The sequence below is a fragment of the Geotrypetes seraphini genome, chromosome 3, assembly GCF_902459505.1.
Source record: "Geotrypetes seraphini chromosome 3, aGeoSer1.1, whole genome shotgun sequence".
NCBI classification, from domain to species: Eukaryota; Metazoa; Chordata; class Amphibia; order Gymnophiona; family Dermophiidae; genus Geotrypetes; species Geotrypetes seraphini.
Genome location: NC_047086.1, coordinates 54455508 through 54478010, shown reverse-complemented (window position 1 = coordinate 54478010; position 22503 = coordinate 54455508). Strand labels below are relative to the sequence as shown.

The 22503-nt window shown below is 45.2% G+C and overlaps 1 protein-coding gene across 6 annotated transcripts in view; it reads left to right on the top strand.

Moving 5' to 3' along the window:
* FAM135A (family with sequence similarity 135 member A) overlaps positions 1 to 17973 on the top strand; it is a 277151-nt gene extending 259178 nt beyond the window's left edge. For all 6 annotated transcript variants that reach the window (XM_033936915.1, XM_033936914.1, XM_033936916.1 and 3 more), the window contains 2 exons: positions 345 to 458; positions 16895 to 17973. In XM_033936915.1, coding sequence (XP_033792806.1) covers positions 345 to 458; positions 16895 to 17100 — 320 coding nt within the window. In that variant the 3' untranslated portion in view covers positions 17101 to 17973. The remainder of the gene's footprint in view (positions 1 to 344; positions 459 to 16894) is intronic.
* Positions 17974 to 22503: the final 4530 nt, after the last annotated feature.

Genomic DNA, 22503 nt, shown 5'->3' with positions numbered 1-22503 from the left:
TACCCTTTATCAAAACCCCAAAGTTTATTGGGATGATAATAAGAAAATAAGAATAGCCTTACTGGGTTAAACCAATAGTCCATCTAGCCCAGTATCCCGTCTTCACGGTGGCCAGTCCAGGTCATATGTACCTATTTGGCAAAAACCCAAATAGTAGCAACATTCCATCTCAATAACAGACTATGGACGTTTCCTTTAAGAATTTGTCCAAACCTTTTTTAAAACCAGCTAAGTTAACTGCTCTTACCACGTCCATAGGTACCCATGCCCAGTCCTTAGTAAACATATACTTATCTGTGTTTTATTTATCCTCATAAACAGATCATCTTATTTCTCTACCTTAGGTCTTCAGTTCTTCAAAAATGTAGTGCTAGTTGGCTCTTTGCAGGATCGTTATGTTCCATATCATTCTGCCCGTATTGAGATGTGTAAAACAGCTCTAAAAGATAAACAGTCAGGTAAGAACAAAATATTTTCTGATCCTTTGAAAGGGAATTAACAAAAATTTGTGTCTCTCTGTTTATATTGTATAGATCAGTGTTTCTCAACTTGGTCCTGGAGTACCCCCTTGCCAGTCAGGTTTTCAAGATATCCACAATGAATATGCTGGAAAGAAATTTGAATATAATGGAGGCAGTGTATGCAAATCAAGTTTATACAAATTCAATGTGGATATCCTGAAAACCTGACTGGCAAGGGGGTACTCCAGGACCGAGTTGAGAAACACTGGTATAGATGACAATGTTATGAAAAAAATAAGACATAAAGGACCAGCAATACTCATCTCATGATTTCTTCTTTAAAGCCATAGTATTTCATAACTATAGCAAAATGAAATTGTGCTGCTAAGAATAAAAGAAGATGGCCCAAGCTGTTTGCTTTCACTTCTGACCTAGAATAGCAGAAAATGCATGACTGAAGAATAGTTGTAATAAGACCTGCCTTGAAGTAGTACTGTGCACTGCCATGCATAGAACCTGGATTAAGTTTGCCATTCCTTGGACTGGCTGAAGCTACAGAAGCACCATTTACAACTTATGGAAATAGGGAATCTCTACCATTGCTCAGTGATTGAACAAAGTTCCCAGATTTAGAGCTCATGTAAGGCACATTCCAGAAGGCAGTGTGGTTTTTAGCTCCCTTTACTTCAGTGACTGTGTTGTCAGTAGTATATTTAAAATAATAGGAGGGAAAACCCTGGTAGATGTAAATGAAAGTTCATGGTACTGTAACCCAATCAATGTTGATTGTGATTGACCTGAAATCCTGAAAGAGCAGGGGAAACTGTTGGCCAAAATAGGTCATGGCACCAGTAATATTACTAACCAAAAAGAAGTTGTACTACCGCTGAAGTGAATGCCGTGATTCTGTCTTCTCCTGGTTTGCCTCCTACCTTTTCCAACACACCTTTAGTGTCTGTATTGGTGGGTTCTCTTCTGCTGCTACCCCGTTAGTGGTTGGTGTATCCCAGGGTTCTGACTTAAGACTCTTATCTTCCCTCTCTGCACCTCTTCTCTCAGTGCCTTGATCTCCTCCCATGGCTTCCAGTATCACCTTTATGCTCATGATTCCCAGCTCTACCTCTCTACACCTGAAATTTTACCTAAAGTCCAAGAAAAAGTCTCTGCTTGTTTGGCTGACATTGCTGCCTGGATGTCCTGCCGTAATCTGAAACTAAATATGTTCAAGACTGAGCTGCTCCTCTTTCCTCCTAAGCCCTCTGCTCCTCCGCCTTCTTTCTCCATCTCTGTAAATAATACTGTCATTGTTCCAGTCTCCTCTGCTCGCAACCTTGAGTCGTCTTCGACAAGCTGCTAAGACCTCTCACTTCTATATCTTCAATATCACCAAAATTCGCCCCTTCCTCTCTGAGCACACAACCGGACCCTTATCCAAGCTCTTGTAACCTCACGCTTAGATTACTGCAATCTATTCCTAACTGGTATCCCTCGGTGTCGCCTCTCCCCCTGTGCAAAATTCTGCTGCGTGACTCATCTTCTGTCAACCTCGCTACGCTCATGTCACCCCTCTCCTTAAGTCACTTCACTGGCTCCCTATCTGCCATCGCATACAGTTCAAGATCTTATTGCTGACCTATAAGTGTGTTCATTCTGCTGCCCCTCAATATCTCTCCTCGCTTCTCTCTCCTTATACACTTCCCAGAGAACTCCGGTCCTCAGATAAGTCACTCTTAGCGTTACCCTTCTCCTCCTCTGCCAATTCCAGACTTCGTTCCTTTCATCTAGCTGCCCCCTATGCCTGGAATAAATTACCCGAGTTTGTCCATTAAGCCCCTTCCCTTCCCTTGTTTAAAAGCAGACTGAAAACCCCCTTTTTGATATAGCTTTCAATCTTTAACCCTACTCCTGTGCCCTCCAACCCAGCCCACTGATTAACCGTTCCTCTTAACTGTATCCATGACATCATTTGTCTGTCTCGCCTGTTTAGATTGTAAGCTCTTTCGATCAGGGACTGTTTTCTTACTCTTTGTGACTCTGTACAGCGCTGCATGCATCTGGTAGCACTATAGAAATAGTAGTAGTAGTAGTAGTAGTAGAAGAAGAAGATTTATTGGAGATTAAGCAGAAAAGACCTAGGAAAAGGAGGATTGGGGCAGGGATTATTTTCAGGGGGTACTTGAGATATTGAGTACCAACACCTTTTTCATTGCCTGCTAAAATTGACTCATGGTCCCCAAGTATTAATGAAAGCCCAGGTTCTGCACAGCCAGTGCTGCCTTTTCATAGATTTTGTTGCTGGTTGTAGGGGACCTGGCTATTGTGGAGCAGGTCCCTCAATGATCACCCCACCCGTGAAGGATTGCTTGGCATTTGAATACCAGCAACTTTGTACTTTGCTGACAGAAATGATAATGGAACCTATGAGGGAAGGGGCGACTCTGGAGCTAGTGCTCACAAATGAAGTAAGTGTCCATTTGTGAGCACTAGTGGGCGAGTGGGTGCTCATCTAAGCGATTGTAATCCTCACACAATATGGTTTGATATAAGAGTAAAAATGTAGTACTGCATTTCATATGTGCATATTTTGGTAAAAGGGAGGAATACCTGAAGAAGGAGCTGGCAGCATAGGAAAAGTGGAAGGGCAGTGGTCCAAGTTGAAAGCTGCTATAAATATGGCAAACCAACAATCAATAAAAGCCCCCAAAAAGTTCTGGGGGAAAAAAATCAAATATCTAAACAAAACCAGAAGTTACTGAAACTGCAAAAAAATCAATCAGTATGTAAGCATATGTTTTATGACCTACTTAAGAGGTTGTTAAACTAAAATCATTGGGGTTGGTGATCAAAGCCCCCAGGTGAGTATAAGCCCTCAGGTAAGTAACATAGTAAATGACAGCAGATAAAGAACTGAACGGTCCATCCAGTCTGCCCAATAGTCACACTCATTATACAGTCATGGCTAAATTGTCTTTCCATTAATATTTCTGGGCAATAAACCATATAAATCTACCCAGTACTGTCTTTAGGTTCCCACTACTGGAGTTGCTATTGAAGGCCACTCCAGCATATCCTAACCATCCTGTCACTGGAGCTTCTATCAAAGTCCTCCTCATCTCATCCTGAACCAAATCATATACGGGATACAGCCCGTGCAGGATTGCCCAGTACTAGCCTAAATTATATATGGGATACAGACAGACCATGCAGGATTGCCTAGTACCAACCTTAGTTTGTTTTATACCATTCATTTTCTAATTAGAGATCCCCTGTGTTCATTCCACACTTTTTTGAATTTCATCACCGCTTTCATTTCCACTACCTCCTCGGGAGGGCATTCCAGGCAACCACCACCCTCTCCGTGAAAAAGAATTTCTGTAGCGCCTGGTAAACTGGTATACTCCTTATGAATGGGTTATATACCTCACTGCTACCAGCAGGTGGAGACTGAGAACAAACTTGTATATCAGAATAGATTCCCTTCTTGCAAGCCAGTCTTCTTCAGTCTCCATTAAAGCAGGTAGTAAGATTAATTCGCCTCCCCTCTTAGTACTGTTGGAATTTTGTTTTGGACTCCTGGGTTCCCCTTTTGTACTGGATAGAGCTTGGATGGGTCCTGTTTGGGGATCCGTCCGACCTCGGGAGTGCTAAACTCGGCGAGTCTCATTCTGGGTCCCTCCCCCCACCTTCCATTTTTGTAGAGGTGCCTCAGCCGGCGGCCTGGCACCCTGGTTGGTCAGCCCTCCAGCTTTGAGAACCGTGGAGTCTGTTCTGACTAAGTTAAAAAAAAATAAATCCTTAGGTGTGCCAGTCTAAAGGGCTCAATTCCCTTTAAAACTGCCATTTGTATTGGGGGGTTTTCTCATCTAACCGGCACTTTTATTACAGCTAGGGCATTTTTCAGCACAATGAGCACTTTTAAGGGGGAAAAAATGCTCATTGTGCTCCAGACATGAGGTACTCGCAGCCGGCCTGTGCAAGTGTTGTGTAGGCCGGTGTGGTGGGGGAGTCTCGTCGGCAGCGGTTGCCGGCGGCCAGGGCACCCCGCCGCATATACCTTACTGCCAAAACGGCTGGGGATTCCCTTTTCGTGTCGGTCGGTTCCTCAGCTTCAGCGTCATGAAAGTCCCAGGCTTTTCAGACACAACAGGCCGCAGTAGCTATGATTTTGGCGGTTTCAGGTCCAATTTCGGCGGGAACCTCCTCCTTCATTTCTGTTACTTCAGGTGACCTTCCCCCAGTTCTGGAAATACAGGGGCAAAATATGGCAGGGTCCCCTACTGGGGCAGGGAGTTCCTTGGTGCCGCTGGAGGGTTTCCCCCTGAATTTATGTTAGCACTTTGTAAAGCTTATGTGCTGGCGGCTGGAGGTTCTGTGTCCACTCGAGGGGGGGGTCCAGGCAGTGGCGGTTTTGCCCCTTGCCCCCCTCTACTCCTCTCTCATCCAAGCACCTGAGGGTGTCTTGGAATGAGGATTTTTGCCCAGAGCAAGAAGTTATTGATGACCTGGGCCCTTGGGGAGATTTCCAGGATCCTCTCAGGAGATCGGATTCCGCCAGCAAGGGGTTCAAGCACCCCCCTGGTGGCAAAGATGCAACTGTGGTGCGCATTTTTTAGTGAGAAGAGCTTCATGAGCTTATTCTTCAGGTCTCCTCAGTTTTGCCCTTTGAGGACACCGTGTCGGAGCACCTGCATATGGTGGGCCCCTTGCTTAAGGGGATCCTCTCTGCTTCCCGCTCTTTTCCTATGCATCAGGATATTCAGGACATTATGCTCGCACAATGGCAGGTGCCAGGAGCTCCCTTTTGTTTTGCGCGCTCCATGGCCCGCCTGTATGCCATTCCTGAAGGCAATAGGGACACTCTGAAGTTGCCTGTAATGGACACGGTGGTCTCGGCCATCTCTAAAAGGCATACCATGCCTGTTGAGGGCGGTGCGGCCTTAAAGGACCCGTAGGAGTGTAAATTGGAGTCCCTCCTTAAACAAAGTTTTGATGTGACGGCTCTGGCAGTCTAGGCGGCGATGTGTGGCGGGCTGGTGGCTCAGGCGTGTTGTCGCTGGGCTGAGCATGTCCTTTACTGTAAAACTGAGGATTGCGGATTGCTCAAGCACGAGATAGCAAAGATTGAATTGAGTGCTTTTTATCTTTCAGATGTCATGTATGACCTCTTGCGAGCTTCTGCCAAGTCACTGGCATTTGCAATGGCAGCTCACTGTACCTTGTGGCTTCGTGCTTGGTCGACGGATGCGGTGTGCAAAGCTAAGTTGACAAAGCTTCCTTTTAAAGGCTCTTTGTTTTTGGTGAGGACCTGGAGAGGTTGGTTCAGACTCTCACTGATTCTAAAGTGCCTTGTTTACCTGAGGATAGGCCTAGGCCGCTGGCTCAAGGTGGCCCTGCTCTTGAGTGTGATTTCTGCTGTTTCCGCCCTGGTCGAGGGGCTGCCTCTTTTTAGTCCCCTGGGCTCTCTAGAGGCAGGTTTTTCCAGCACATGCTTTCCTTTCGTGGGGCCCACCAGGGTGCAGGTAGTGCCCCGCAGGGTCCCCTGCTACTTGTCCTGCCTAAAGACTCATTGCTGGCGCCCGTCTTTGTTCTGGTGGGCGCCCAGCTGATGGATTTTTAGCCAAAGTGGGCAGACATCACGTCCGATAAGTGGGTTCTGGAGGTGATCCAGGATGGCTACGCTCTGGAGTTCGCCCGTTCCTTGCCAGACCGGTTTCTCGCTTCTCCCTCGCAAGTAGCGTGGCAGTAGCAGGCCTTTCGCCAGACCCTTCAAAGATTGTTGGATCACCACACGGTGGTTCCAATTCCCCTGCATGAGTGGGGCACAGGTTGGTACTCGATTTACTTTGTGGTGCCAAAGAAAGAAGAGACTTTTCGACCCATCCTAGATTTGAAGGGGGTCTAAAGGGCTCTTCACATGCCTTCCTTCCGCATGTCTGTGCGGTCTGTGATTCTGGAGGTTCAGCCGGGAGAGTTTCTGACCTCTCTAGATCTGACCTATTCGGGCCTCCCATCATCGCTTCCTGCGCTTTTTGATCTTGGGGCAGTTCTGTGTGCTTTCCTTTGGTCTGGCCACGGCTCCGCGGACATTCACCAAGGTGATGGTGGTCGTCACAGCAGTGTTGCAAAAAGAGGGCATTCTAGTTCATCCCTCTCTGGATGACTGGTTGATTCAAGCGAAGTTGTTCCAGGAGAGCACCCGGGTCACATCTCGGGTGGTGAAGTTTTTGCAGTCACTGGGATGGGTAGTCAACCTTGCCAAGAGCCGGTTGTCTCCTTCTCAGCGCCTGGAGTATCTAGGAGTGCTGTTCGACACCTCCTCAGGGGAGGTCTTCCTTCCGGAGGCCTGGGTAAGCAAATTACAATCTCAGATTTGCCTGCTTATGGCATCCTGGTGTCCTCGGCGCAGGATTTCCTCCAAGTCATGGGGTTGATGGCGGCTTCCCTCGATGTGGTGAGGTGGTCATGAGCCCACATGCGTCCTCTTCAATATGCTCTTCTTCGGAGGTAGTAGCCTTAGAGGTACAGTCTAGATCATCCTGTTCTGCTTCTGGACTTGGCTCGGTGCAGTCTTCGTTGGTGGCTCCAGACCTCCTATCTTGTACAAGGGGCGAGTCTGGACCAGCCACTGTGGACAGTGCTGCTCACGGATGCCAGTCTTCTCGGTTGGGGAGCTTAGTGTCTAGGTTACTCAGCTCAGGGCACCTGGTCCACAGAGAAGGCTTCTTGGTCGATCAATGTCTTAGAGAACAGAGCCATCCATCTGGCACTGTTAGCCTTTCTGTCCTTTCTGATGGGCTAGTCAGGGTTCTTTCAGACAATGCCACGGTGGCGGCCTATGTCAATCATCAGGGAGGGCACCAGGAGCACTTTGGTGGCGCAGGAGGTGGCTCTGCTCATGGTCTGGGCAGAGTCTTACCTTCAGGACATCTCGGCCTCCCACATAGCCGAAGTGGAGAATGTTCAAGCGGACTTCCTAAGTCATCACGTGATGTCTAATTCCCTTGGCCTTTCAGTTGATAGTGCAGCCTTGGGGTCAGCCCCTCATAGACCTGATTGCCACAAGTATCAACGCCAAAATGCCCCGATTCTTCAGTCGTCGTAGAGACGGTCAGGCCAAGGGCCTCTGATGCTGTGGTTCAACTATGGCTAACGGAGGGGCTGTTGTATGTATTCCCTCCGTGGCCATTAGTGGGCAAATTTCTTCTCCACATTATTCGGTATCTGGGACGTATGGTTCTGGGGGCTCCGGATTGGCTCCAGTGACCGTGGTACTTGGATTTGATGAGGCATCTGGTGGCGGATCCTCTTCATCTGCTTCTCTTGGACAACCTTCTGACTCAGGGCTCATTCCAATGTTCGATCTGGGTCCCTTCTGTTTTACGGCTTGGCTCTTGAAAGGGGTCACCTAGATAAGAAGGGTTATTCAGATAAAGTGATCTCAATTCTCTTGGGGTCCCGGAGGCTTTCTACCTCTCAGGCTTATGTGAGGGTTTGACACCTATTTGAGGAGAGGGAAAATGCACGTGGAGTGGTCTCTTTTCGTGCTTCCCTGCCTAACATCTTAGAGTTTTTGCAGGATAGCCTGGATGGGGGACTGGCTTGGTCTTCTCTCTGGGTTCAGCTTGCGGCCTTGTCAGCCTTTCATGGGTTGTTGAAATGTCAGCGTTTGACTGCCATTCCCGATGTGATTAGTTTCTTGCGGGTGGCCAAATTACTCAAGCCTCCCATACGACTCTCTGTTCAATCTTGGGATCTGACTCTGGTTCTGTCAGTTCTAGTGCGCCCACCTTTTGAGCTGTTAGGCGACTGTTCTTTGAAGGACCTTACTCTTAAAGCGGACTTCTTGGTGGCCATTACTTCTGCTAGATGTGTTTCTGAGCTTCAGGCTTTCTCTTGTAGGGATCACTTAAACTAGGTAAGTCGGGGGAGGGTACAGGCACAAACAACATACCAGGCGAACTAAAATGCCAATACATTTATGAGGCTGAGGAAAGTAGACACCGAAATTCTGGGTCAGGGGTGAGTGCACACACTTTTGAGTCGGGAGTAGGGTCACATCATATTTATGGGTCACATTGTAATTCCGGGTCTAGGGGGAGTACACACTGTAGTTCTGGGTATATGGGGAGTACACATTGTGGTTCTGAGCCTCAGGAAAGCACAAATAACACAAACAATGCTAAAGGTGTTCAAATAGCTCAAACAGGAATATCCCCATTGAGACATAACAAAAATATAACATGGAGGGCTATGTACGTCAACGCACACAGTTTAGGAAACAAGATCCTGGAATTGGAAACAGAAATAAGGAATGCCGACCTGGATGTGGTGGCGATATCCGAAACCTGGCTCACAGACACCCACGGGTGGGACATGGTCATACCGGGTTACAACTTGCTTCGCCGGGACAGAGAGGGTAGGAAGGGAGGGGGTGTAGCATTATATACTAAAGATGACATTAAGGTCACGAGAATCTCAGATGTCCAGTATACTGGGGAATCCCTTTGGGTTAATTTGGCCAGAGGGAAGGACAAATGCTTGTATCTTGGCGTAATTTACAGACCCCCCAAGATAACAGGATGACCTGGATATGGAAATAATCGAAGATATAGAAAATATCACTTTGCGTGGGGACACAGTATTGCTAGGTGACTTCAACATGCCTGATGTGGATTGGGTTACACTTACCTCTGCTTCCGGCAGCAGCAGGAGGCTATTAAACTCTATGAAAGGAGCAAGCCTCAGGCAACTGGTGTTGGAACCGACAAGGGATCAGGCAATACTGGACCTGATACTTACCAATGGAGAAAGTGTCACAGAGGTCTCGGTGGGCGACACATTGGCCTCCAGTGACCACAACATGGTATGGTTCAATATCAGGAAAGGTTTCACTAAATCTACTACACTAACCAAAGTCCTCAAATTCAAGGACACAAATTTCAAAGAAATGGGAGACTTCGTTCACCAGGCGCTACAAAGCCAAGAAGAAACCGATAACGTGGAAGACATGTGGTCGACTTTGAAAGCAACCATACAAGAAGCAACAAACCGCTATGTAAAATCAGTAAGTAAACGGCGAAGGAACAATAAGCCACAGTGGTTTACTGCGGAGATCTCAGACCTGATCAAGGAGAAGAAAAAAGCATTCATCTCTTACAAACAATCAGGGAAGCAAGACTCTAGAGCAGACTACCTGGCCAAATCAAAAGCCGTCAAAACAGCAGTCAGGGAGGCTAAATTCCTCATGGAGGAGTCTCTAGCAAAGAACATCCAGAAGGGAGATAAATCCTTCTTCAGGTATATCAGTGATAGAAGAAAAAACTCAGGCGGGATTGTACGTCTTAGGAAACCAGACGGAGACTATGTGGAAAAGGATTCGGAAAAAGCCCAACTATTAAATGAATACTTCTGCTCAGTCTTTACCCGAGAAGCGCCAGGGTTCGGCCCTCAGCTACAGACAAGGGTTGGCTCAGTTGACCCGTTTAGTAACTTTGAGTTTACGCCCAGCAGTGTCTACAGTGAGCTGTCAAGGCTCAAGGTTAGCAAGGCAATGGGGCCGGACAACCTGCACCCCAGGGTGCTTAGGGAGCTGAGTGATGTCTTGGCGGAGCCACTGTCCGCGCTCTTCAACCTCTCCCTTAGTACGGGCAGCGTCTCGTTGGACTGGAGGACGGCTAACGTCATTCCACTCCACAAGAAAGGCTCAAAGATGGAGACAGCAAACTACAGACCAGTGAGTCTAACATCGATAGTGAGCAAACTAATGGAAACTCTAATCAAACACCAATTAGATAAGATCCTGGATGAGGAGAATCTACGGGATCCCCGACAACATGGATTTACTAAGGGGAGATCCTGCCAATCCAACCTGATCAGCTTCTTTGACTGGGTAACGGGGAAGCTGGATATTGGGGAATCCCTGGACATCGTGTACCTGGACTTTAGCAAAGCATTCGATAGCGTACCACACCGCAGGTTACTGAGCAAGATGAGTTCTATAGGATTAGGTGACACATTGACGAAATGGGTTGGGAGCTGGCTTGGAGGTAGGCTCCAAAGGGTGGTGGTGAACGGCACCCCCTCCGAAATGACGGAGGTGATTAGTGGAGTACCACAGGGCTCAGTCTTGGGCCCAATCCTATTCAACATCTTTATAAGAGACTTGGCAGAAGGGCTTCGAGGTAAAATAACATTATTCGCCGATGACGCCAAACTGAGTAATGTAGTGGGCAAATGCACAACAGACGAAGATTCAGTGCCCGACAACATGATGCACGACCTACTCCTACTGGAGCGATGGTCTAGGACATGGCAACTCAACTTCAATGCCAAAAAATGCAAAGTTATGCACCTGGGCAGCCAGAATCCATGCAAGTCTTATACCCTTAATGGCGAGATCCTAGCAAAAATGGTAGCAGAACGAGACTTGGGGGTAATCGTCAGTGAGGACATGAAGTCTGCCAATCAAGTGGAGCAGGCTTCGTCCAAGGCAAGACAAATCATGGGCTGCATACGAAGGGGTTTCGTCAGTCGTAAGGCGGAAGTCATTATGCCATTGATATAGATCCATGGTGAGGCCCCACCTGGAATACTGTGTGCAATTCTGGAGGCCGCATTATCGCAAGGATGTGCTGAGACTGGAGTCGGTGCAAAGAATGGCCACCTGGATGGTCTCGGGACTCAAGGATCTACCATACGAAAAACGGCTTGACAAATTACAGCTATACTCGCTCGAGGAGCGCAGAGAGAGGGGGGACATGATCGAGACGTTCAAGTATCTTACGGGCCGCATCGAGGCGGAGGAAGATATCTTCTTTTTCAAGGGTCCCACGACAACAAGAGGGCATCCGTTGAAAATCAGGGGCGGGAAACTACGAGGTGACACCAGGAAATTCTTTTTCACTGAAAGAGTGGTTGATCGCTGGAATAGTCTTCCACTACAGGTGATTGAGGCCAGCAGCGTGCCTGATTTTAAGGCCAAATGGGATCGGCACATGGGATCTATTCACAGGGCAAAGGTAGGGGAGGGACATTAAGGTGGGCAGACTAGATGGGCCGTGGGCCCTTATCTGCCGTCTATTTCTATGTTTCTATGTTTCACTTCTTGAAGTTTTCTAGGGAGCGGGTTGTCTTGAGGCCTGTTCTTTCTGCCAAAGGTATTTTCTCCTTTTCATGTCAATCAGGCAGTTGTCCTCCCAGTGTTGGGTAGCTGGGAGGGCTCTTCTGAGCAGAGGGAGTTGTACAAGTTGGATGTCAGTCAGGTCCTTCACTCTTATGTGCAGAAGACCCAGGAGATCAGGAAATCAGATCATCACTTTGTCCTTCTCGCGGGTCCTTGTAAGGGGATGGTGCTTCTAAGCCTACTATTGCACACTGTATTAAGGGGACTATTGCTTCCGCTTATCTTCTGAAGAAGAAGCCTGTTCCAGAATTTCTTAAGGCTCATTCCACTAGGGGTCAGGCAGCTTCTTGGGCTGAATCTTCTCTGGTGTCTCCAGTGGATATTTGCAAGGCTGCAGTTTGGTCTTCTCTGCATTCCTTTGTAAGACACTACCATGTGGATGTTCAAGCACGTCGGGACGCAGTATTCAGTGAACGTGTTCGGGGGTCCCACCCTTAATGGGTACTGCTTTGGTACGTCCCATTTGTAAGGACTATACCAGTCTACCAAACGATACAGAAGGAGAAATTAGGTTCTTACCTGCTAATTTTCTTTGTTAGCTTGTAGACTGGTATAGTCCCCTACCCTATCTGTCTTTGTGCGGTGATTGCGGGATTTTGTTTTGCTCGCGTGCAGATTTTGTTTTTTCTGCGGGTTCTAGTATTTTTCGAGGGTCGGGAGAATTAAGAACAGTGGCTATGGCTCAGTTGGCTTAGCTGGTGAGTTGTGGGGGTATTTTCTATACCAGGATTAAGTTCCACACTTGTTCCAACAGTTGTTTACAGATGTTTGTTGTTTTTACACTCCTGTTCAGAGTATGTTTTACAGTTTTCAATTGAAGTCTTTTATAGGTTTTGCTTGGCTATTCAGCAGACTGGATTGCAAGAGGGGAAGCTATACTGATATACAAGTTTGTGCTCAGTCTTTACCGGCTGGTAGCAGTGAGGTATATAACCCATTCTCTGCAAATTCTGAGCTTCCGCATGGAAGGCAAGAGAAGGAGTTGGCCGTCGTGGGAGACCAACTCCGCCCCCAACAGCCTTTGCTGAGCCGTTCTTCAAATCTGAAAAACTGCCATCTTTCCTTCTCAGCCCTTCTTCGGCTCCAGCCACCGCAAGGGAAAGAGTTGGCCGGCGTGGGAGACCAACTCTGCCCCAACAGCCCTTGCTGAGCCGTTCTTCAAATCTGAAAAACTGCCATCTTTCCTGCTCAACCCTTCTTCGGCTCCAGCCACCGCAAGGGAAGGAGTTGGCCGGCGTGGGAGACCAACTCCGCCCCCAACAGCCCTTGCTGAGCCTTTCTTCAAATCTGAAAAACTGCCATCTTTCCTGCTCAGCCCTTCTTCGACTCCAGCCACCGCAAGGGAAGGAGTTGGCCGTCATGGGAGACCAACTCCGTCCCCAACAGCCCTTGCTGAGCCATTCTTCAAATCTGAAAAACTGCCATCTTTCCTGCTCAGCCCTTCTTCAGCTCCAGCCACCGCAAGGGAAAGAGTTGGCCGTCGTGGGAGACCAACTCCGCCCCCAACAGCCCTTGCTGAGCCGTTCTTCAAACCTGTAAAACTGCTATCTTTCCTGCTCAGCCCTTCTTCGGCTCCAGCCACCGCAAGGGAAAGAATTGGCCGACGTAGGAGACCAACTCCGCCCCCTACAGCCCCTGCTGAACAGTCCGCTGCCTCCACTCTGCCTGCCTGGCTTAAGTCTCCCATGTTCAAATTCCATCGTGATCTGTACAGTTTACTTGATTGCATTATAAAGGCTCTTACCCAATTAGCCATCGCTAAGCCCCTCCGCTGGAATTTGTCCAGTTACTAGTCTCTGCCCTTTTCTGACCAAAAAAAACCCCATGAAGCCACCCCTTTAGGTCCTTATACTCCTGCTCTGCTCATCTCTCAACACCTCCCTCTGCCTGAACCCTCCCTCTCCCAACCTGCTCGACTCCTCAAATAGTCACAATTCTGGCCCTGGCACCAGAATCCCCACCCTGACACGCCCCAGGAATCACCCCACCAGAAAAAACCCCCGCAAAGTCAATCCCACCTCTCTAAAGCCTGTCCCTCATGCTAACCTCCCCTGCCATGCCTCTAACTCTCTCACCCCTGTCCCGACCCTTTACTGCAACGCCAGATCCGCATGCAATAAAATTCAAATTCTGAAGGACCTCCTTGAGGACCTCGATCCTGGATTCCTGTGCATCACAGAATCATGGATCTCAAAAGACGACCTCTTCACACAAAACGAACTCTGCACCCATGGCTACCAAGGCCTCTTTTCACCCAGAATCAACCGCAAAGGAAGTGGCCTGGCACTCCTCTACAAATCCTTCTTTGATGTCCAGCTCCTCGAGAGAGGCACCCACGCTTCATTAGAATATATGCTAGCCTCAATCAATGATGAGCTCCGTCCTCACCCACTGGGCATCCTGTTACTATACCGTCCACCTATCCCTTGGTCCAATTCCTCTAACCTTGTCTTCGAGACCATAACTAATGCCTTTCTCAAATTCCAAAGATTACTAATCATCGGAGACGTTAATCTCCACCTTGACGACTCCACCAGCAAGGACACGATAGAATTCAATGACTTCCTCATCTCCCTAGGTTTCTTCCCCCCCACATCCGTTCCTACCCATGAAAAAGGGCACACCCTAGACCTCATCCAGTTCCTCGACCTCACCGCTTATAAAACGTCTGCCGAAGACACCCGTTGGGAACACATCCCGTGGTCAGACCATCTCCTAGGGGCCTTCTGCCTCCCCATCTTCATGTCTCATCTCGGATCCCCACCCCGATCCCCCAATTCTATTACCTTCCGGAAAAAAATTTTGAGCGATCTGTTCTGGACCAAATTCCTCAACCTCCTCCCCTCCATTCCCAAGCTTGCAGACTCTGAAAACAATTGGCACAACTGGATCGCCCTTTCCAAGTCCACCTACCACTCCCTCGCCCCCCAAACCACTAAATCCATCACCTATCCCCATAAAGCCCCTTGGTACCTTCCACTCCATAGAGACCTGAAACAAAAATGTCGAGCCTTAGAGCGAAAATGGAAAAAATCCAAATCCTCATCTGACAGACAGGCCTGGAGAATCAATATCAAACTCTACAACTCAATATTAAAAAAAGCAAGGAAGAACTTCTATGGAAACAAGATCTCCAAATCCAAAAACCAGAATGGCACATTGTTCAACATTTGGCGCTCCCTAACCACTAAAAATGACTCCACCCTTTTTCCCTCATCTCCTTCAGCCGAGGTCCTAGCAAAATTCTTCAATGATAAGATCTCTACCTTAAGGCGCTCCTTCCCGCCCGCAATCTCCTACAATTCTCTGGTGCCCCCCGAACCCAACCCCACCCTAGCTGCTCTCAACCCCATCCCTGCCGACAGATCCTGGACTGTCTTCGAGCTCATATCTGATTCTCAGACCCTTAAACTCTGCCTCAAGTTAAAATCATGCAACTGCATCCTGGACCCATTTCCCTCCTACCTATTTGAGAAAATCCCTGCACAGGCCATCACATCTCTTACCAAACTCATAAATTCTGCCCTATTATCAGGCCTATTCTCCACTGAAATGGGACACATCGCATTGACCCCTTTACTGAAAAAAGCTGACCTAGACCCCTCCATACCATCCAACTACCGTCCAATAGCAAATATCCCTCTCCTCACCAAACTGCTCGAGTCTATCATATCTACCCAGCTCTCTTCCTACTTAGAAAGATTCTCCATCCTCTTACCTTACCAATATGGCTTCAGACCCAACTTCTGCACTGAATCCCTATTGGCCTCTCTAATCTCTAAGGTTCAGCAACTGCATTCTCGTAACAAGTTTGCTGTCCTTCTACAATTCGACCTCTCCACAGCTTTTGACGTTGTCCACCACGACATTCTAATTTTCCAACTCTCCGAGATAGGCATTAGCTCCATAGTTCTTGATTGGTTCTCCAAATTCTTGCGCTCCCGCTCTTACATGGTTAACATGAGCGGCACCTCATTCTCCCCCTGGACCCCGACTTGTGGTGTCCCACAAGGCTTACCTCTCTCCCCAATCCTCTTTAACATTTACATGTCCTCCTTGAAACTACTCCAACTATCCCCCCTTGAAACTCTTTACACTTACGCTGATGACATCCTCGTCCTCCTTGAGACCGACTCGAACCTCACTAACCTCTCCACGAACATATCCTCATGCATAAAGAACCTCCAATCCTGGGCATTCACAATGCATATGAAACTAAACGAGTCCAAAACAAAACTCCTTTGGCTCGGCCCAAAATTAGACCATCTACCTTCCTCCATCCCATTGTCCTCCGGCCCCCCATTACAGCTCGAGTTCTCAAGCAAAGTTCTGGGTGTCACCTTAGACTCTTCTCTATCCTTCAACGAACATCTCCAATCCCTGGTGAAGAAATGCTTCTTCAGCCTTCACATGCTAAGGAAAGTCAGACCCTATTTTCACCAAAAACACTTCGCAGTCCTAGTACAATCCATCATCCTCTCCAGATTGGATTATTGCAATTCTATCTACCTCAGCCTAACCAAGAAAAGCCTCCACAGACTTCAGCGGATTCAGAACGCCACAGCTAAGCTTGTTTTCGCGTAAAGCAAATTTGATCACATCTCACCACTCCTGTCTAAGCTCCATTGGCTCCCAGTAATCCCCAGGATCCACTTCAAATGTGCATGTCTGGCCTACAAGATCCTACATGGCATCCTTCCTGCCGTTATCCCTCTATCCTGGAACTCCCCAACCCCTACTTCCTCCAGATCCTCCCAAATTTTTTAACTATCCTTCCCTTCCATAAAAGGTATTTCCCATGTAGGCAAACTTGGGTCATCCCTCCCCTTTAGAATCACTGAGATCTGGAATAACCTCACCTCCCCTCTCCGAACCTCAAGCTCCCTCCAACTCTTCCGCAAACACCTAAAAACCTGGCTATTCTCAAAACTGTAACACTTCCCCCCTCTTAGGCCTCTCACCTTCCCCCTTTACACCTAACTCTTTAATCTCTCCACTGTAGTTCCTCTCTCATCTTTCTTCCTGTAAACCATGCCGAGCTCCGCATTCGTGGAGATGGTGCGGTATATAAACCCAAGGTTTAGTTTAGTTTAGTAAGGATTATACCAGTCTACAAGCTAACAGAAAGAAAATTAGCAGGTAAGAACCTAATTTCTCCTTTGAACTATGAATGCTGAGCCAACACACTTTTTTGCTGCTAATTACAATTTCACCTGCTATTAAAATTTTCTTGTTTTTCTTTGATTTGTAGGACCAGTTTATGCTGAAATGATCCAGAACCTGCTTCTGCCAGTTCTACAGAATAAGGACTGTAACTTGGTTCGTTATGATGTGATTCATGCTTTACCCAACACAGCTAATTCTCTCATAGGGAGAGCTGCACACATTGCCGTTCTTGATTCTGAAATATTTTTGGAGAAATTCTTTCTAGTTGCTGGGCTAACATATTTCCAGTAGCAGAAAGGCACTACAAGAAACTTGGCTATTACCTCATTATTAAATGAATCACAAAAGTATGTGGTTAAAAAGTGTTAGCTGCCATTGAATTTTAAGAAATATTTATACTTTTTGTAGGGAAGATAAATTATCCATGTTTTACAGGTTTTCTTTCTGGATTATGTGGCTGTGCAATATTTTTTTTAATTTCATTCCTTTTACTTTTCTATATTTTTAATTTTTTGGTACCTAATTATTTTACAGTGGACATGTAAGGACAGTATGTAAATTTGGATGGTTTTGTGATTTCAAAGTCTGTAAAGTCCTTGTTATGTAATTATATTTTATTAGAAGTTCTGACTGCCAAAGCAAATGATAATTTAAGCAAAACTAATAGTTTTAAGAAAGTATGTGGTCTTCGGGTGCTTTATTTTACTCAACCTTTTAGAGAGTTTAACTGGAAACATAATTACGGCTGCTAAGATACTTTTTTTTTTTTGAAAGCTACTGTAAAATATCTGTTGGACTGGACAGAATCTAACTTTTAAACTGTAACACTACATCTAAGTTTTATACAGAATCATTATCGTTGTTGAACCTGTAACACCTCTGGAAATAAATTTTATATGATGATCTTGAAAATTTGTTGCTCTACATGCTCCCTTTTATTACTGGAACTTCATATTACTGGAACTTCAATTTTTGGAAGTAAGCAACATTTGAAAATTGTTTTTTTAATATTTAAGTGACAACTGCCTTCATTTAATCTGAGTCTGGAAAACTTAACCAATGTCACTCCTAGTCCCTCTATAAAGTTTCTTCAGCTGAATCTTGTTTGTGAATTAACTTGTATGTATGTACATTGAGTAATGTAATAAATTTCTGCAATACTTTTATGAATTTAGATAATTTTTAAATATTGTAGGAAGGTTTTACTGACTACAAGATATTGTAAATAAAGAGTAATGTATCTTGAAATGGAAGAAAACTATTAACTACATGTTTGGCGATACACATAAATAGTTTTTGATAAACAGGAATGTTAAAGTCTGATGTTTTTTGGTGCTGAATGGTGTGACAGTCAAATATTTTCTCTCCAGGTATCTCAACCAATATGACTCTAAAGAAGGAAAATCTGCTTTTGCAAATTGCAATGAATGACATTTTTGGAAAACATGAATGTTGTATAATTAAATGCATGTTCATTGCATCTGGTGTTAATAAATGAACAAATTACTTTCATAAGAACATTTAAAGAGCCTGATGTCATTCACCTCTCTCAAATTATTGACAGTGTTATTTTTTAAATTTTACTCAGTTTGCAGTGGTTTCATTTTTGAGGGATGAGAAACTATTATTTGGTTGTCTTTCCCCTCTTATAAATGTATTGTGGATAGTGCAAAGATACTTAATTGTAGCAGGTGTTTTCTGAGGATAGCAGGCTAATAGTCACATGTGGGTGATATATCCATGGAATTTCGGGTCTCTAAACAGCATGAGCCTTGACCCTCTACAGTCAGCATAAAAATAAGTAACAGAGATGCAATTTGCTAGCCAGTTGGAAATGATGGCAGACCCCATCCTGTTGGGATCAAAAGAAACAAAAAAACTGAGTGGACTGTTTGTGGGTGGCCCCTTCTGTCTTCCCCCCAGAGCAAAGCTGTCTGTCCCCAGCACACCCCTCTCCACAAAGAAGCCCCCTTTCCTTCGCACTGACTGTCTCTCTATGGCTCCCCAGAGCAAAGCTCTGTCTCTCTGTGGCCCCCCAGAGCAAAGCCCTGTCTGTGGCCCCCAGAGCAAAGCTGTCTGCCCCCCATTACACACCTCTCCCCAAAGCAGCCCCCTTTCCCTCTCCCTAACTGTCTCTCCATAGCCCCTTCTGTCTTCCCCCCAGAACAGTCTGTCCCCAGCACACCCCTCCCCCCAAAGCAGCCCCCTTTCCCTCTCCCCCTGTATTGTTCCCGTTCTTACCCTCCCTCCATCCCGGCATCTTCTGACCTGCTCCTCTTCAAAGCAGCCTGCAATCATGGCCAGCTTTAGCGAACCTCGCAGGCTGCTCTCCAACTCGGTAGCACGTTCCCTCTGATGCAATCCCGTACGTCAGAGGGAACGTGCTACTGAGGTTGGAGAGTGGCCTGCGCGGTTCGCTAAAGCCAGCCACGATCACAGGCTGCTTTGAAGAGGAAAATCAGCGGCAGCGGCGGTTGGTGAGTGAGGGCGGGAGAAGAGAAGCTCCAGTGTGTTCCCTGCCGAGGACGCAGGCAGGGAGAGAGCTTGCCTGCGCTTTATCCAGCGGTTGGTGAGTGAGGGCGGGAGGAGGGGAGTGGCCAGGGTGATCCCTGCCACCGCGTTCTAAAATAGAATCCGTCCACGGATCAGAAAACACGGCCGCAGGGATCACGAAACCCTAAATGCGCATGCGCGCTTAGAGTTTTATTATATAGGATTAATTATGTTTAAACCCCAAAGTAATACCGATTCCGTTATTACAATCACCACCCAAGATCTGGCATATTACTTTAAAGAAAAAATCATCAATATCAGAAGCCAATTCAGATCAAAAACTGAATTAGACCCTACAGAACCTGATATCCTGCCCGGTTCAATTTATCATCTATAAGTGACATTCAACAGCTGTTTCAAACCATAAACCTAAAAAGCAATAAATCTGAAATTATCCCGCCATTTGTCTTAAAACGTCTTTTCAATAAGTTAGGGCTATTTATACATAAAATCATCACCAGCAGCCTAGAAACAGGATTTCTTCCAAAATCCTGGAATCAGGCAACAATCCACCCAATTCTCAAAAATCCAAAGGCAAATCATAATGACATCACAAATTTTTGACCAATAGCTAAAATTCCATTCCTAGCTAAATTAACCAAAAAGGTAGTATTCAATCAGATATCTGAATTTATAGATGAAACGGGAGTACTGCATCCTAATCAAACAGGATTCCAGAAATACTACTCAACAGAACACTCGATGATAGGTATAGGACTACAGCTATCCTTTATTTTTTAGATCATCACTGATCTGTTCTCCTCATATCCATAGACCTTTCTTCCACATTCGACACAATTGATCACCATCTCCTTATAAAAAGACTGAAATCCATAGGAATTAGTGATATTGCGCTTCAATGGTTTCAGTCTTATTTTTCAGAAAGATCATCAAATGTTATCTTTAATAATTCCACCTCAGACCTGATATCTACCAACTATGGCATCCCACAGGGGTCGATATTATCCCTCCCCCCCCCCTACTATCTAACATCTTTTTAACCCGTTTGCAGACTCTTTGTCAATTTATTGGGTTTACAGCATTTGCCTATGCGGATGATCTTCAACTCCTGCTTCATTAGACTTATATTCCACAGAGGGATTCCAAAATATCAATAAGAAATTAAGTACAATCTCTGACTGGCTTGATGAAAATAAACTAGTAATGAATACAGATAAAGCAAAAATAATACACTTCTCTTGGAAAAAAGGACTAAAACTCACCGCCCCAATCAACATAAATAATATCCAATTGCAGGAAGTCACTAAGATTAGAGTTTTAGGGGTTATTCTGGATCAAAAATTGACATATAACAATCAGATTAGTAAAAGGTTGTTTTCAGATATTACGAATGATCAGATCAATTGCTCCTTTCTTGGACTCATCATCACTGAATATCCTTGAACATTCGCTGATCATTTCAAAGTTAGATTATTACAACTCGCTCTATAAAGGAGTAGCTCTTAAAGAAATCCGTCGATTACAACTAATTCAAAACACTGCAATTAAAATTATAACGAACAGGAAAAAATATGACCATGTGACTCCTCTTCTTTTATTAATTAATTTATTTATTGGTCATTTTCTATAAACATATCAAGTATACACTTGTACAGAAAGGCAGAGCTAAATAAATAATATAAAATTTCCAATAAAATTAACCACAATTAAGACAAAATAATCTTAAAACTCCACCTCAAGTCCTCAAATCATAGATCCAAGAAGTAAAGCAGCGAGCCTATTGAAATAAATCATAGAAATATAAAGAAAGGAAAACAGGGATACAATTAGTTGCAGGAAGTGACCAAATTTAACATTGAGCACTCATGTTGTTGTCACAGCTTTCAGGTGTGCGGCTGACAAAAAGGTTGTCACTTGTATAGGATCAAAGAAAACATATTTTTGCTTTTGATATACTATCACACATATACATGTGTGTCGTAAAAAGAAGGAAGCTCCGAGGGCAATAACTCCCGGCTTCAAAGTCAAAAATTCATGTCGACGCTTCTGGGTATCTCGTGCCAGGTCCAGAAACATTTGTATTCTAAGTCCCAAGAATTCTTTTAACTTATTTTTGAAATAAAGTCTCAGCAACCAGTTTTTGTCTGGTCCAAGGCAATGTGACTGCTCTTCTTAAAGAAGCTCATTGGCTTCCAATTGTTCACAGAATCTCCTGTAAAATAGCACTATTAACATTCAAAATATTAACAACTAAAGCTCCATCATTCCTAGAAAGGTACATTTTTCTATATAGTCCTACTAGAAGTTTGAGATCAGAGGACAAAAATTTCTAGTTATTCCATCGCTTAGTATAATAAGTACAAGACAAGATACTATCTTTGCGGTTACAGCGCCCAGAATATGGAACTCCTTACCATCATTTATTAAGGAAGAAAAATCACTAAGTAAATTTAAAGGACTGTTAAAATGCTGGTTGTACAAGGATGCTTTTGAGACCTAATCATCAGAGTATCTTTTGATCCCATTATCAGCATAAACTCACATGTCCTCTGTCTAAGGCTCCGAGAAATTTAATAAAATAAAATTTAAAAAGTTCTTAATTTTCTTTTCAATTTTTCTTAATACTTTTAAATTTTTTTACCCTCCTTTTGTACTTTCCTTTCATGTGTCCTTTACTATGCTTATTGTAGTTCTCCCTACTTCCCTTATGTATCAGTATGTCATGTTCGTGTGTTTCTGTTGTAGTTAATAATTAAGACCCTGTTTTTAATTGTAAATTGCTTTGAATTAATGATATTGCGATACATCAAAATTTTAATAAAACTTGAAACTTGAAACAGATTGAGAAAGGAACATGCAACCATACAAGTGGTCTCTCAAGTCAAGTGTTGCTTACAAAATCTTCCAAGTGTGAGGCACCCCTCTTGGTGGATTTCTTTGCTAGTCCATACAATCACAAAGTCCCTCAATACTGCTCCAAGATCAAGTCACACGACAGACTAGCATTGGATGCCTTTCTCTTTTATTGGGGGTCAGACCTTCTGTATGCATAGCCTCCAATATTTCTTATAGGGAAGACTCTCCTAAAACTCAAGCAATAAAAAGGAACCATAATTCTTATCATGCCATTCTGCCTGAGGCAGATCTGGTTCCCTCTTCTTCTGGAACTATTTTCCAAAG